We start from the raw sequence: 16261 nt of genomic DNA on the forward strand, positions 1-16261 counted from the left end.
GCCCAGAAAGCAGCAGACCTCAATCAATAGTTTCTATGCCAACCCATACTATCCAGGGAAGGACAAGGAAAACACAAAGTTTTCGAGATTGACAGGAGTATTTGGGCTAGTTATTCAAAAAGCTGGGAAAGCTTTCCACTTCTTCTAGCTACTGTTTACTTTTCAAAGGTACCAGATACTTCTATTCCAGGGTCTACGACTGGCATAAAGAAACTGCATCAGCAACCACACTGCATAAGCACAGACTTTCTTCCAGTCTTTCCCCAGGCTGCAGTTTACACATACACACTTTGAGGAATGCACATCTGATTATGGAAGATTTCTATTCCATAAGCTACTTTAATGCATTCAGACCAGCCAAGCCCCAAGTCTTTCAGCAGTCTCTCTTGTGCTTACAGAATGAACAGCAAGAAGGGACAATGCTGCTGCAGGATGACCTCAAAGGAAATAACACGTTAAAGAAAACTGCTCATTTTCTCCCCAGTCTTAAGCAGAACACAAGTTATACAGGTGTGCATCAAGATGTGTGTCGACGCCAAGTACCTAATGGATTCCAATCACCATAGCCTGTATTTAGCTCAAATTAAATGTTACCTACTTAGCTATTACTAGCAATTCCAGCTGCTCAAAAACTATTTTCACCCCCCAACAAATTCCAGCAAGAATATTCGCGAGACCTTGTAATTAGAAATGTATATAAACACATATAGAAAATTAATCATTGCCCAAAGCGTAGAGATCCAAACAAAGCACCAGGAAGAGTAAACTACAATCTGTCAGCTCAAGTGATAGATAAAAATAAACAAAGCCATAACCTTTCATATAAACTTGAAAATTTGAATGCGATCCATTTGCAAACTCAAATACTGAAGTCCAAAATTAATTTGAGGCCTCAGACTAAGGCAGTGGCTTCAAAACTGCTTTTTAGACTTTTATATATAATGTCACATGAGTCGGCTTATTTCACAGTTTCATTAACCTCAATCCAACCCACTTGAGCAGGTCAATGAAGAAGGATAAATATTAGCTAATATTCTACATGACCAAATTAAGTCAAAGAGGTCCAAGTACAGTCAGTAGTACAGGAGAACAGATAACATACTTTCTATACCTTTGTCACTGAATCAGCTGTAACTAGGAACAAGTAAAACATTCTCAATTAATGCTTTTGCAGACTGTCAAACTAAGCTGATATTCAGTAGGAATCGACTTTCACAAAACAACCACATCTAGCATCCTTACTAGAAGTTTCAACAATGAAACCAAGAATGCAATTGATACACTGAGGAGAGAAAGGAGGAAAGACACTCTGCCCTTCTGATAGTCAAATCTTTTCAAGTCCTGGGTAAGGTACAATTAAACACTGTGGCAGCAAGCATTCTGTATATAGACATGGGAAAAAATACTGCGAATGCAGTGCATTGTAGCTCCACAGTGCCCGAAACGTGCGTTTCTGAATGAAAAAACGTGCGTTTCTGAATGAAATTTCCTAGCTTCCCAAGGGAATCTAGTTCTTGGATTCTAGTCCCAAGTCGAGCACACTGAAGTCATGACATTTTATATAAAAATTGATTATTTTAGGAAATGAGGAGCTGGAGAGAGTTAGAAATCAAGACTAAAGAAGTAATATTAATAAGAAAAGTTTCTTGTCCTAAGTTAGTCTTCTTTAACATACTTTGGGGAAGCCTACAGGAAATAAACTACTGCAGTCCTCAACACTCTTCCCAATTTCTACACCAGACTAAAAAAGCAGCCAAGCACCCTCCATATTTATATTCTTTGCACATATGGTTTATGACCTATTTCCCTAAATTCTTCTGCCTGTGCTAATTTACATTCAGGTTCTCCCTAATTTTGTTTTACACTTTCTGTTTTATTAGCCATCCTGGGAAGCTGGAGCAAGACATGATTCATTAGGCTTATTTATCTTCAATGACATATCTGACATCTCTTGCTTTCTGTATGTTTACCAACAAGCCATCAGCTTCAGTTCTGCATACTACAATGAGAAGGTGACAGTTCAGTACATACACTCCTTTAATCGTAAGTTCCCACATGAGAAAGACATGATCAATCAGAATAGGAAAAATACTTCCTGCTTCCTTTCCCTAATCTTTTTAAAATAAGCCTGAATATCTTGAAGAAATCAGTCACAATTCGTGGCAGGAAAATTGACCACAGGTTTCCAGTGACCAAAAAAATACTCACTGAAAAAAAATGGGAGCAGATCAGCAAAGGGTGAAAAAAACAGCAGCCAAAGGATCTGACTGTAGAAGAAAGCAGATTTAACATTTTCTCCAGACAAGCAGGGCTTGCCCAGAAGAGACCAAGAGATTTGCAATTAGCCAATTCTAGAATGGCAAACTGGATACTAGCAGAGATAGAAGTGACTGGGTTAGCATCAAGCAACATCTTGAGAAAGGAAGTCTATGAAATTACTTGCTTTTGAGACACAGTAACATTTACCCACTAACAGTGGATCATATCCTGTCTGGTGAAGTCCAAGCAGAAAGTAGCTAATGGGGGAAAAAATCTCAAGTTACCTCTAACAGATGACCTCAAGATTGCAAAATCTGAAATACATCCAACACACAGTCCTAGCTTGATTTTGAAAGATGGGTAGCTGCAGTTTCCATTATGGATGCTCAGTGTTCCTGAAAATTGAGATTCTGACGTACTGCTTAAGAAAACCCAAAGAAACAGAACAATTTGTTCTCCTCAAATAAACAACAGCTCAATAAATACAAGAAGTTTCTCTAGCCTAATTTTGAGGATACTTTTATGTGTTAAGAATATCAAGCTAACACCACTTCAAAGATACAGAGACTCTCACTTAGAGGAAACCAGCAAATGAAAATACATTACTTACTCAGAACGATGAATAATTTACACCTGATTTGCTCTGTCACCACTGAAAAGTTAAGCAGCATGAATAAACATTCATTACTGAGGCACATAGCCATGCTGTATTGTCTCAGACAGTGCTGTATGAAAACACAGTCTTAACTCCAAAGCCAGCACTTCCATTTGCTTATTCACATGAGTATCGGCTTGATTTACCAATAATTGTCAGCTTTAAGAATTATTCACACATTACGGAACTCCTGCACCTTCTCAACTGAATAGCTGTTGAAATATATTGAAGAACTGAAAACTGGTTTTGACATGCAATTACTATTAAAATGCTTGAGAAATATTAAGTTACATTCTTTTGTACCATATTCTGCTCTTTTGAATTATTTGCAGGCAAGTGCCTACATTCGCATTCATACCTTTCCTTTCTACACCTCCATCCACTGTATCACTCTTTATTAGACTTTATGTGCTTCTACAACATTCATTTAAATTTTACCGTTACTCAGCTCCTACCTGTCTCTGCCTTTGTATCCACCCATGCTCACACACTTTCCTGTCTATATATTCAGTTTTATCTTTGAAACAGCAGTATCTTTTGGCTTTGAATTTCATCTGCTAAAATCTTACACTGCACTTTAGAAACTCTACACAAAGTATTACAAAGAAAATCTAAACATGTTGCAAATGAGTTGGGAGAGCTGTTCCTTGCAGATCATAACATTTCAAACGTTTCATGTTTTAATTCTTGTTGCAGTAAAACCCCCTAACATTACTTCTACACTCTAATGAACAATGGAAATGCTCTCACTGAAGCGCAGGCATTACATTGATCACAGTGAACCTGTAAGTGCCACTACAAGTGGCATACCTGACAAGCAGGGTCCAGATCCATTTTTCTTCTGAGGAATTTCTCCACATGTCCAATTGTTGCCTCCCCCGAAACACGCACAAACTTCTTTTCCAAAGGCTGCAAAGAATAAATGTAAGATTTTAAGACAATGTACATTTTCAGCCATCGTCCCTTGTAAACCTCAAACGCAAGTGAAAGCCCAGTAACAGAGCAAGACAAAGCTTAAGTTTCTGGACCCTTCTCTGATCTACTTTCAGATTACCCCATAGGGAAAGGGCTAAATATGTATTAAGAATCCAGGTTCAAACTTCCTGCTGTTTAAAACAACATCTAAAAACAACCAAGAACGGACTTCAGTCCTATTTCACTATTGAAGTACCAGAGAACAATACTTGCTATTAATTCTGCATAGAAATTAGCATTACTTGGCAATTTAAGAACTTCTCCCCCGACAAGCATTTACTCATTCAAGCACACAAACTATGTCTTAAAGATTCCTTCTTTTCCCCAAATCAGGCTTGTGTACTAAACATGATACAGATAATTAAACCATGTCATTTTATAATACAGGAGTTTAAGTCCTTTAGCATTCTAGAAGTATTATGTCTTGGACTGGAGTCAACTTAATAGTCCATGAAATTCCAGAATCAATTAAAATATACTAGTATGCAGAACACAAGGGCAAGACTCATCTGAAACCTTTTCATATTATTTCTAAATACTTCCACAGCAAGGACTGCAACGACACGACATTTGTTATGCCAGCCTCAAAAATTTTAATGGGTTTCTCTTCTATGGATAAAATTTTAAACAGCTGACTGGTGATGTGGGCAGCTAAGCAAAGAGGCACAAAGGCAGAGCAGATGGCTGCATTCAGTGTGATAAATGGATTACCTTTTGTGTCAATTAATTGGATTTTTATGTTGACTTCTGAACAGCTGTGATTTACTATCCAGTTTCATCATATTCTTTCAATTTGAAAGAAGGGTCAGAGGGTCATGGACTACCCTTTGAATTCAATCATGAATTTAAATATGTATCCACGATAACTGCAGTTTTGGAGCAATAGTTTGATTTATTCCTGTGTAAGAGCTAGAAATGACAGTCAGACCTGATCTAGCGAACCACACTGCTACAAGCTTGATGACGCTGAATTTAGGCTTGCTGCATGTACAAATCACAGTTTCTGGCCATGGACCTTGTAACCTGTTCTCTCCCTGCCATCCCCACTTAGAAAAAAGGTTGAAAATCCTTCATATACGAAGTTCAACTTCTAGTTCAGAAAAATAAGACATATAAACAAGTAACTGAGGACAGAGCAATGCTAAAAATGGATCAGGGTATGTTCTGTGAGAAGTGGACATCAAAAAGGATTTGGAAGGATGATGTGTAAACTTCTTGGTCATGAAGTGGAATAAAAAAGCATGAAGATATAAAGTGTAGTGAAGAAAATAAGGAAGAAGAGATAGAGTGAAGTGTGTGTGTGTGGTTAATGTATAGCCAGGAATTTGAAAACTGTGTAGAAAAATACCAGTTAAAAGACTCACATAGATGATACAGAAGTCTAAATATGCACACAAGCTGAGTGGCACTTTAGTCTATAGATAGTAGCATTATTTGCAGCACAGAACTATTCACTGTGAGTAGTCGTGGGCAGCCTTTCAACTTTGACATCCTCAGAACACTAAAGTGAGCAGGAATATTTATGGCTTAAAAGGGGAAAAAAAAAAACCCAACCAAAAACCACTTGCACAAAAAAAAAAATCCCTTTCCTGAATCACACTCTTTAATGATGTCCAAGCCAAGTATCTTTTTTAAAAGGCAAAACTAGTCACATTGGAATGCCATGTTTCAGAGTAAGTGCTTGACATATATTTTAATATTACAACATGTACGTTAATAAAATGGTTGAACTGCTCTACAGTCATTCTCGTGTGGCCCAAAATGAACAGGATAAAAAACAAAGCACAAAGAAGGGCAAATATGAGACAGGCAGGACAGGAGGTGATAGAAGGGCAAGAAGATGAAAAAACAGTGTGAAATGTAAGGGTAAAAAGTAGAAAAAATGCTGGGTAGGTGTGGGGGTGTAACATGAAGAAAACCGACTGCAGACCTTTTCAGGAACTTTGACCCCCTTCTACAGATTAATTTTGTTTTATGACGCTATACTCACATTTCAACTCTTTGTGAAAATTCTTATTACTGTATCTGAAAGTTTGAAATTGCCTCCTGACCTCTGTCACAACAAATGTCATTACTATTAAAAATAGTATGAATAACTGCAATCAAGTCTAATAGTTCACATTTGTGCCTGAAAATATATTGATTAGAAATCAATTCAGCTGAAAGCATGAAGTAAATTAGTAAAATGGTACAACCAGGTCAATTAATATTTAAGTTATTAACACACTTTTTTCTCAAATTCAACAGTAAAATTTTCCTGCTAACTGTATCAGCTAGGTGTCTCAGATTCTACTGTTCTGTGCCATTCCATCTTCTGAGCCCTACAATTCCAATACAATGAAAGATTAAATGCAACATACATTGAGTAATTTCAAATTGCAATTTCAAATTTCCTTCTTGCCCTTGAATAGACTCTGGTTTTCTAAATGTTTAGCCAAAATAGTGGAATGACACTGTGAGCATCTCGAACTACAGCATATGAAATCACGAAGGCAGCAAACAACGTGCAGTTTCTCTGTGAGCTGGTACCGAAGCAGCTCAGCTGCTTTCTGTATTGGAAAAAGTGCCACATTCATCAGCAAGGATAGGGAACGCTATTTCTTGTTTAGCACAACAGTCACCATTCAGACAACAAATGTTAGTGAAGGGATGGAGAAAAGAGTAAGCTTTCTGCTGGCTAAGGAAGTGTTTTGTGCCATCTAGACAATTTGTATATGAATATACATTGTTATACATTTAAGCACATAGCAATTTATTATACTATTGTTATACCTCAGGCTATGCTTCCTCTGAATAACCTATGCAAGCTTTCCACTACATTTAGACAATCTTCTTCAAATAACAGTATTTTAGACACTGTCTACACATTTATTTAGGATTCCAGTAAAAGCCATAGTAATGCACCTTTTGAAGAGAGATGCAAGAACAACAAGCTAGAATCACCTAGGTGAAGTTTCATCTATTCTCCCACCAAAACTTCAATTATTTAGCCTCAGAAACTTTCTTTTCCTATTCTGTGATGCTATGGAATAATAGGTTTGAAAGTACACTGTAATCCAAGGTTGGTTATTACTATGCTGATGAAAGTTCAGGCTGCACTCAGTGTAAGAAAAAGAAACTAAACTAAATACATTCAGGTTATACATGTTTCTGAAGTAAATCATAAGAGAAAAATTCAAATCACATCTGCACCTTAAAATTCCCTGTGCCTTCGTTAGCTCTGAAAAACAAGAGAAAACACAGTCAATATTGCTAAGGTTAACAGTTATTAACACCCTCACCCTTTTTTATTCTAATAGTGACTTATTGATTTAGAAGTCTGGCATATCAAGCTTATTTTCTGAATCAGGGTCTTCCTTTCATTAAACTCTTATACATGAAATAATATTAGACTGAATTTATATATCTTTTAATTCTACTCTTTATTTAGCACTCAATTTTTCTTGTGAATTCAGCTATTTAAGACCTTAAGGTTTGTCTATATGAAATGGAAAAACACCCCGACACAGCCTAAATCCAGTTTTACACACAATGTAACATCCATTTTCATAGGAGTAGGTTGTAACATTAATGCTACTTAAACATCCCTACTTCATCATCCTTGGTATTTGGAACTTCATAGGAGTAGGTTGTAACATTAATGCTACTTAAACATCCCTACTTCATCATCCTTGGTATTTGGAACTTTAACAGACAGTACCGAAGAAGTTGCTGAGAGAAGATGCCCAACTACCAAAGAGGCTTTCTGGGCCACTTGTTGGCCTTCCAGGCTGTTTATATCATAGGATCAATACTATCTAGGAACTCAGGAAAGCAGCAGGTGTTTCTCTGGAAGGTGAAATACACACAAAGGTGGCAAATGACCACATTCCCAGCTGGCTTCAACAGAGGCTCATTGATTTGCACAGTCTGAGCACGTGATCTACTACTGATCATCTAACACTCCACACCTCCATCTTGGAGTGTAATGCATAAATTTCTCAATTAATTAAGGCCAATTCATGACATTTCACTATTCTTGGACTGCATTAGCAAGTGTCTACATATGAGAGAGTAAAAAAATGCAGTACTTCATTGCACTGAAGAAGGCAAATATCAAACATCACTATAAATCGACTACACTTCTACTGACCATTTGACATAGCAAACAAATATCTTTGCAATGTTTGTGCAGACCACACATTAACACAGCACTTCAAGTTACTGCAATTGAGTATCTCCACCTCTAAACACGTATCAGCTATCCGACAGAGGTAAGTAAAACTATCATCTAATTCTGCCACTGAAATGAAATTTAAAGTTACTAAGAAGAAAACATTGAAAAACTTTTCTACTACAGCTGTCAATTTCTTTGATCCAGCTCCACAGCCACATGCAATTAGATATCATACTCTAAAGACACAACATGGACAGTCAGACTTTCAAAGTAACAATTTCTGATGGCTGGTACAATCTATTTCAAGTGTTCTTTACCCAAAATGCTTTCTTAATCTCTCATTGCCAAGCTGAGCTGTTTGATTTTGACCACTGAAGAGGAAAACATATTAAGCTTTAAACAGACAAAGTATAAAAGAAGACCAAAGCTTAGACCAAAGTCACTAAAACAAAATGCAAAGTAGATGCAGTTAAGCTAAGCCATCATCCTTATTTTGTTATAAACATTCTGTGCCTCCCTCCGTGTAAATAACGAAACCATAGTGAACAATTTCACATAGTATAGATGGTATTTGCACAATATTGCCCACTTTGCCGCTAACACTGGAATGGAAGCTTCAAATAAAACTACCAGAAAAACAAATACAACAACACAGATTCAAAAGTCATTTTGTTTCACAGACAGGCAGATACACGTGTACTAATTTTGAGGTCTAAGTTCCCTGGCATCTTCCTCCTGCTCTGAATAAACATAACATACCTACTGAGAATCACAGGAGAGGGGAAGTAACCAGGAGACTTTCACAGTGGAGATCCAAACCAAAGTACTTTCACTACAGTGAGTTTAAATTGTATCTAATCCTGCAGTCAAGACAATCTGAGGAAGCTTTTCTACAGTCATCAAGAGTTCCAACCCGAAAGGGATATCCTTGGAACTAAAATCTAATTCCTGTTTTTAAAGTCATTTTACAGTGAAATTATCATTGAGAAAGATGTGGAGCTGTTGGTATAAAAGCACGCGCCTATGCCCCTTCACTCCATGTGCTCCCCCTGCCACCTGCTGGGCCAGCACAGCAGTGGCTGGTACCCATCACAGGTCCCAGAATGAGCATCATTCAAACTCCTACCTAGATCCTAGCTTAATGAGATACAGTCACAGCCAAAGCAACAAAATAATTGCATTTACACTCGTAACTCAACATAAAAGTACAGTAAATATAATTATATTTACTCTTTTCTACTAAGATTTTAGTCAAAGAACCTTATGTCTTTATTTATGCATTTAATACCCCAACGGGGTAAAAAGCTTGCCCGAGCATCAGGTCACTGGGATCCCATACTAATTACATCATGTGTTTTATACCACATTCATTAAAGGGGAAAAAAGCCTTTACAAGTACAATTAAAAACCATATTTAGATGAAGTTTCAAGTGTACAATACATAATGACCACAGGGTGAACATAATGTCTTTGCTTTCCTCTCCTGTTCAACACGTAGCTCTTGGGGCATCCCATCCAACCCCCCTGACGAAGCAGGGTCACCTACAGCAGGCTGCACAGGACCATGTCCAGGTGGGTCTTGAATATCTCCAGAGAAGGAGACTCCACAACCTCCCTGGGCAGCCTGTTCCAGGGCTCCATCACCCTCAGAGGGAAGAAGTTCTTCCTCATGTTCAGACGGAACTTCTTGTGCTTCAGTTTGTGCCCATTGCCCCTTGTCCTGTCACTGGGCACCACTGAAAAGAGTCTGGCCCCATCCTCCTGACACCCACCCTTCAGATATTTATAAGCATTTATAAGGTCCCCTCTCAGCCTTCTCTTCTTCAGGCTGAATGAGCCCAGCTCCCTCAGCCTCTCCTCGTAGGAGGAGAGAGAGGAGTCCCCTCACCATCCTTGTAGCCCTCCGCTGGACTCTCCCCAGTAGCTCCTCATCTTTCTTGAACTGGGAAGCCCAGAACTGGACACAGTACTCCAGATGGGGCCTCACTAGGGCAGTGTAGAGGGGAAGGAGAACCTCCCTCGACCTACTGGCCACACTCTTCCTAATGCACCCCAGGATCCCATTGGCCCTCTTGGCAGCCAGGGCACACTGCTGGCTCATGGTCAACCTATCGTCCACCAGGGCACCCAGGTCCCTCTCCAGAGCTGCTCTCTAGCAGGTCTGCCCCAAGCCTGTACTGGTGCATGGGGTTGTTCCTCCCCAGGTGCAGGACCCTGCACTTGCCCTTGTTGAACCTCATCAGGTTCCTCTCTGCCCAGCTTTCCAGCCTATCCAGGTCACGCTGAATGGCAGCACAACCTTCTGGTGTATCTACCACTCTTCCCAGTTTTGTGTCATCAGCAAACTTGCTGAGGGTACACTCTCTCTCTTCATCCAGGTCATTGATGAAGAAGTTGAACAAAACTGGGCCCAGTACTGACCCCTGGGGGACACCACTAGTGACAGGTCTCCAACTAGACTCAGCGCCACTGACGACAACCCTCTGAGCTCTGTCATTCAGCCAGTTCTCAATCCCCATCACTGATCACTCATCCAGCCCACACCTCCTGAGCTTCCCTAGGAGGATGTTACGGGAAACCGTGTCGAAAGCCTTCCTGAAGTCTAGGTAGACAACATCCACGGCTCTCCCTTCATCTACCCAGCCAGTCATGCCATCGTAGAAAGCTATCAGATTGGTCAGGCATGATTTCCCCTTGGCGAATCCATGCTGACTACTCCTGATAACCTCCTTTTCCTCCACTTGCTTGATGATGACCTCCAGGATAAGCTGCTCCATCACCTTTCACAGAATCACAGAATAGTAGGGGTTGGAAGGGACCTCTGTGGGTCATCTAGTCCAACCCTCCTGCCAAAGCAGGGTCACCTACAGCAGGCTGCACAGGACCTTGTCCAGGCGGGTCTTGAATATCTCCAGAGAAGGAGACTCCACAACCTCCCTGGGCAGCCTATTCCAGGGCTCCGTCACCCTCAGAGGGAAGAAGTTCTTCCTCATGTTCAGACGGAACTTCCTGTGCCTCAGTTTGTGCCCATTGCCCCTTGTCCTGAAAGGATCTTTCCAGGGATGGAGGTGAGGCTGACCGGCCTGTAGTTCCCTGGGTCCTCCTTTTTGAAGACTGGAGTGACACTGGCCTTTCTCCAGTCCTCAGGCACCTCTCCTGTCCTCCAGGACCTCTCAAAGATGATGGAGAGTGGCTCAGCAGTGACATCCGCCAGCTCCCTCAGCACTCGTGGGTGCATTCCTCCGGGGCCCATGGATTTGTGGACGTCCAGATCGCTTAAGCGATCCCTCACGCAGTCCTCCTCAACCAAGGGAAATCATCCTCTCTGTGGGCTTCTTCTCTTATCTCCGGGGCCTAGGATTCCTGAGGGCCTGCCTTGGCACTGAAGACTGAAGCAAAGAAGGCATTCAGTAGCTCTGCCTTCTCTCCATCCTCCGTCACCAGGACACCCGCCTCATTCAGCAGCGGCCCCACATTGTCCCTAGCCTTCCTTTTGCTGCTGGTAGTTGAAGCCCTTCTTGTTGTTTTTGACATCCCTTGCCAGCTTCAATTACAGGTGGGCCTTGGCCTTCCTTGTCGCACCCCTGCATGCTCTGACCACGTTCCTGTAGTGTTCCCAAGTGGCCTGTCCCTCTTCCCACATTCCATGGACCTTTCTCTTCTGCCTGAGCTCCGCTAGAAGCTCCTTGTTCAACCATGCAGGTCTCCTGCGTCCTTTGCTCGATTTCTTTCTCAGGGGGATGCACCGCTCCTGAGCGTGGAGGAAGTGATGTTTAAACAGCAACCAGCACTCTCGGACCCCCCTGCCTTCGAGAGCCCTGGCCCACGGGATTCCTCCCAGTAGCTCCTTGAAGAGGCCAAAGTCAGCCCTCCTGAGGTCCAAGGTTTTGATGCTACTTATCGCCCTGCTTCCTCCATGCAGGATCCTGAACTCCACCACTTCATGGTTGCTGCAGCTGAGTCTACCTCCAACCTTCACATCCTCAACCAGTCCCTTCTTGTTTGTTAATACAAGGTCCAGTAGAGTGCCTTTCCTTGTTGGTTCCTCCACCACTTGCATCAGAAAGTTATCATCGATGCCCTGTAGGAACCTCCTGGATTGCGAATGCCTAGCTGTATGGTCTTCCCAGCTGATGTCAGGGTGGTTGAAGTCCCCCATGAGAACCAGGGCCTGTGACTGTGAGGCTTGCTGTGTTGTGTATTCTTTGCTGCTAGAATTTACCAATTTCTGATGGCTTGACTCTACATAATTTGTGTAACAGTTTGCTAGGATTACATTCTGGAGTTCTCTGAGCAGGCACAATCTGGGTAGAGGAGTAAAAGTTGCAAAAGTCAAGCCGCTTCGCCCCTTACAATGCAAGTTCTGCACTGTGAGGTGCCATCAGAGTAGTTACAGCTTTCAATCCTTTCTCAATTACCTTCTCTCAATCACGAACATATAAATCTGCACACGGCCAAAGCAATACAATTTCTCCTTCCTGTATTCCTGAAAACAAGCCCAGTGTTTGGGCTGGATTTCCCCCTCACAATCCATAGCTAATGGTGACTCCTGATACAAAAGCTCCAGCATAATTCCTTAAAGTCTGGGAAACTGTCAGGCAAACTTAATAGCAGACCACATTATTACCCCCACCTATCACACTTACAGGAACACTGCTCTTGCTGCCCAGGTTGTAGATGCAGTCCCCAAGTTACATTAGCAAGTCCTAACATAGCATTAATGGTACTGTCACCTACAGGGATTGAGGCAGTGTAAGCCACAGGTCTTTCATCATTCACTTTACTGAGACTACACTACATTATTAAAAACAAAATAAATACAGGTAGGTTTCAAAACTACATTTTTTAGGAAGCTATTTTCATAGCAGGACACCTTGCACATTTAATTATGTGCATCATCTAGCTATGCATAGTTAGCTGTCGCTATTGCACCATAAGCTAAAACCAGCTTCCTGTGAGCTATCCGAGACGGAGGAAACTTTGCGTGCTCAATGAGAACTAAGAGCCAGTAACGGTCCAACAACACAAACAGCACCCTCACGTCAGCCCCTTGCTCTTACATTTGCCCGCAACTCACCCAATGAACTCCAGAAGTATGGAGATGTCAAGTTCTGGCGGGATCCGGAACACGGAGCCCAGAACTTTTCGAGGTCTTCCTCTGCTCACTGGAACTGGCTGTGGGACAGCTAAAATATTCAAATATGCAAAATGCAAACACAACTTGAAATAAAAGCAGTATAAGACACTAACATGTGCCAAGCAAAACGGATGAGCTCCTAAGGAAAAAGAGCCCATGCAATTAATCCTGGGTTTTTTTTGACTAAATCAGCTCTTTATACATTTCGTGCTATGTATCTGAATCAGTGTTTTATTAGCTTTCAGCATGGCACCTCTCCAAAGAGTTGTTTATTTGATAGTAAGACAAAAAATAATTAGCATAATCCCCTGATCTGTCAACAGACTTTGAAGTTCTTATTTTTACTCTTTTGTAGCATCTGTTACTTATTAAGGGCCAGAAAAAAAAATTAATGCACACTTTATATATATTTCCTGGTCGTAGGCAAAATATAATCTGTTTAAAAAAAACAACAGATCATGGTTGGGTTTCAAGTGCTGCCAGTTTCATCTTCTATTTTCATAATTTGAGAACTGTGACAAGTCACAGTAATCAGACAACCAAGAATCCTGTATTTCCAATACTACATATTTTCTTCAGTCATGAGCTAGTATTTCAAGAAGAGCCCTTAAGAATCAACGGTATAGTAAATATTTCCTTAACACTTTTCCTTTGTGTCCTCTAAAGTGATTACAGCTCACCTGGTTTGGGCACTTCTAATCCTCTTTCTTTATAGAAGTCATGCATTTGTTTTTTCTCTCCTGAAAAAAACGACAATACAGAACAGATCAGAATATTATTTTAGATGCTGAGAATATCCACACAGTTTCCAATGGTGAGAGCAGTAAAAACTTTCCAAGTTCCTACAGACCTTCACCATCACTAGCATTCCATGCCAGGCTGCGACACTTAAGATATCCAGAGTAAGAGTTTGTTAGTAAAAACTAGGAAGAAATCAGAGAAACTGGCCATGAACCACATAGCTGCAAAACCTAGTATCCTTCTGGCTGTCATAATTGTATTTTTATACCATCTACATTTCTAAAATGAGATTCTAAAATCAGAAAAATAAATGTAGCATTGAGGAAAAAATAAAAGCATTTGAGAGAATTGGTCTTAGGAACTTTTCCAACTGAGGCAAGTGAACTTATTAGGTGGAATATTTTCTGCACTTATACAAAAATATGAGGCATGGCTATGAATGTTCTCTGGATATTTGTCTGGATACAGTGACACCTGCGTTTCATGAGATAGGGTACACACTGCTAGCCACAATAGCATTTAGCAGCCAGAAAGACGCCAGCTGGCACAGCCAATTCATTACGATCTACAACCAAACGTTACAAAATTATTTTAAAGAGCCCAGAGTAGAAACAGGACTTTGAATTACTCTGTTTTCTGTTTAGTGTTTTCAGCCTCTAGATGGTAATAAAACAAAGGGACTTACTTTCCTCCAAATTGACAACTAATTTATAGACTATGTCCTGCAGTTGCCGGTCCAGTCTATTAAAGAGAAAAAAAATGAAAGTGTCTTGGGTGTAACACAGAATGGTTTTCATTAAATTGTAACAGATGCTGAATACATTGTTGAAATATGACCTACATAGAGTGAAAGAGCAGCAACTCTGTATCTGTCTAATTCACGTCCTGACAGCGGAGCTTCAACAGAAGAAGCCACCTAAAGTTAAAAGCACCACCCTTCAAGAATTAATGAACAGTCTCAGAAAATAAAACTCAATTTTCAGAGTTAATAAGTATACAATACCAACAAAGTTTCGTCTAAAAGGAAATCTAAGCAAATAGTTAAGATCTCATATTACCTGTAACACTAAGCAAATGCATAAAAATGCTGGGGGGAGGGAGGAGGGGGATGTAAGGGACACAAATTATTGAGTATTTTTATCTTCGCTATTGAGATAAAGCCTACATAAACAAAGAACACAATGCATTTCTTGTAACTGTTCCTTCATTTGAAACAGGAAAGCACTACAAGTCTGTAAAACAAAACACTTAAAAGCAAGCAGCAAAACTTGAAAAAAATTGTGCCTATAAAAATGGCATTAACTTATTACCTGATATTATAAAGGGGCTGTGTCTGATGTACAACGATATTGCATTTTGGACATCTGTTGCTATAGTAGAAGTGTCTCACTATGCAGCTTTTACAAACTGTAAAGAAAAGAAACCCCATAAAAGCCACATGTCCATTATACAATACCATCTGTTTAAGGAAGAGGAGCAATTACACCCAGACTTCTCAAAATTTGTCAGAGACAAAATGAAGCAAGTCTTTCAACTTTTAAACTCAAGTAAACAGCAGCTCTCTGCCTGTACAGGATACAACACTCCTGCATGTTCAGTTAGGATTATTCAAACAAATAATCCTAATCCAACTGATGCAAAAGTACGCTTTCAACGTTGTAATTGTGTTACCCAGAACAAGAGTAGAGCTAAGAAAACAAAATACTGACTACTGCAGGCAAAAAGTTTGCTGAAAAGCACCCCACAAACAGTTTCAGTAGAGCCACCAAGGTAAGAACTTGTAATTCTGACATTTTAATTGAATTTTACATGTACTTTAAAAATTTGGAAGGAAAGCTAATGAGTAGAAATATTTAGAATAAATAATTTACTAACAATCGAAACAGCTCCATATCAGCCTGAACACATCACACTTTTCCACAACATTTACCAGGAAATTTCTAAGAGACTACCACACCTGCACTTGCAACGTTATACTGTCCTTACTAACAGTTGCACATTTTCCTAAATTAGAAACTGCACTAAACATTACATGACATAGATCAAACTAGTAAAAAACAAAAAAAGTGCGGTGTTTTCCCTCTATGTATTGTTAGCACCTGGAAGGACTAGGAAGCCAAGATTCTTGCATCCAGGTGGGAAGGTGGATGTGGCCGAAATAGTCAAGATCCATAGAAAGGGTTTTATGCTCTTTAGGAAAAAATAGTTCTGATGGCAATGGAAAAACTGCTAACACAACACAAGGCTCAAGAGGAAAAACAAGACAAAAACGCTGAAATCAGTTTTTTGTTATCCATCTATTTCTATTCATCAGGTTATAGACTAACTGCTCCACAGG

The 16261-nt window shown here is 40.2% G+C and overlaps 1 protein-coding gene across 2 annotated transcripts in view; it reads right to left on the reverse strand.

Moving 5' to 3' along the window:
* Positions 1 to 16261, reverse strand: part of PCGF6 (polycomb group ring finger 6) — a 31189-nt gene that overhangs the window by 12827 nt on the left and 2101 nt on the right. The window contains exons 3-8 of one of the 2 annotated variants that reach the window (XM_075423659.1): positions 15234 to 15330; positions 14609 to 14664; positions 13863 to 13922; positions 13123 to 13231; positions 7082 to 7109; positions 3725 to 3823 (exon numbers count right to left, since the gene is read on the reverse strand). In XM_075423659.1, the coding sequence (XP_075279774.1) occupies positions 3725 to 3823; positions 7082 to 7109; positions 13123 to 13231; positions 13863 to 13922; positions 14609 to 14664; positions 15234 to 15330 (449 nt within the window). The remainder of the gene's footprint in view (positions 1 to 3724; positions 3824 to 7081; positions 7110 to 13122; positions 13232 to 13862; positions 13923 to 14608; positions 14665 to 15233; positions 15331 to 16261) is intronic. The other variant, XM_075423660.1, reaches the window with a different exon arrangement.

Source organism: Opisthocomus hoazin, chromosome 6 (genome assembly GCF_030867145.1).
Source record: "Opisthocomus hoazin isolate bOpiHoa1 chromosome 6, bOpiHoa1.hap1, whole genome shotgun sequence".
In the NCBI taxonomy this organism is placed as follows: Eukaryota; Metazoa; Chordata; class Aves; order Opisthocomiformes; family Opisthocomidae; genus Opisthocomus; species Opisthocomus hoazin.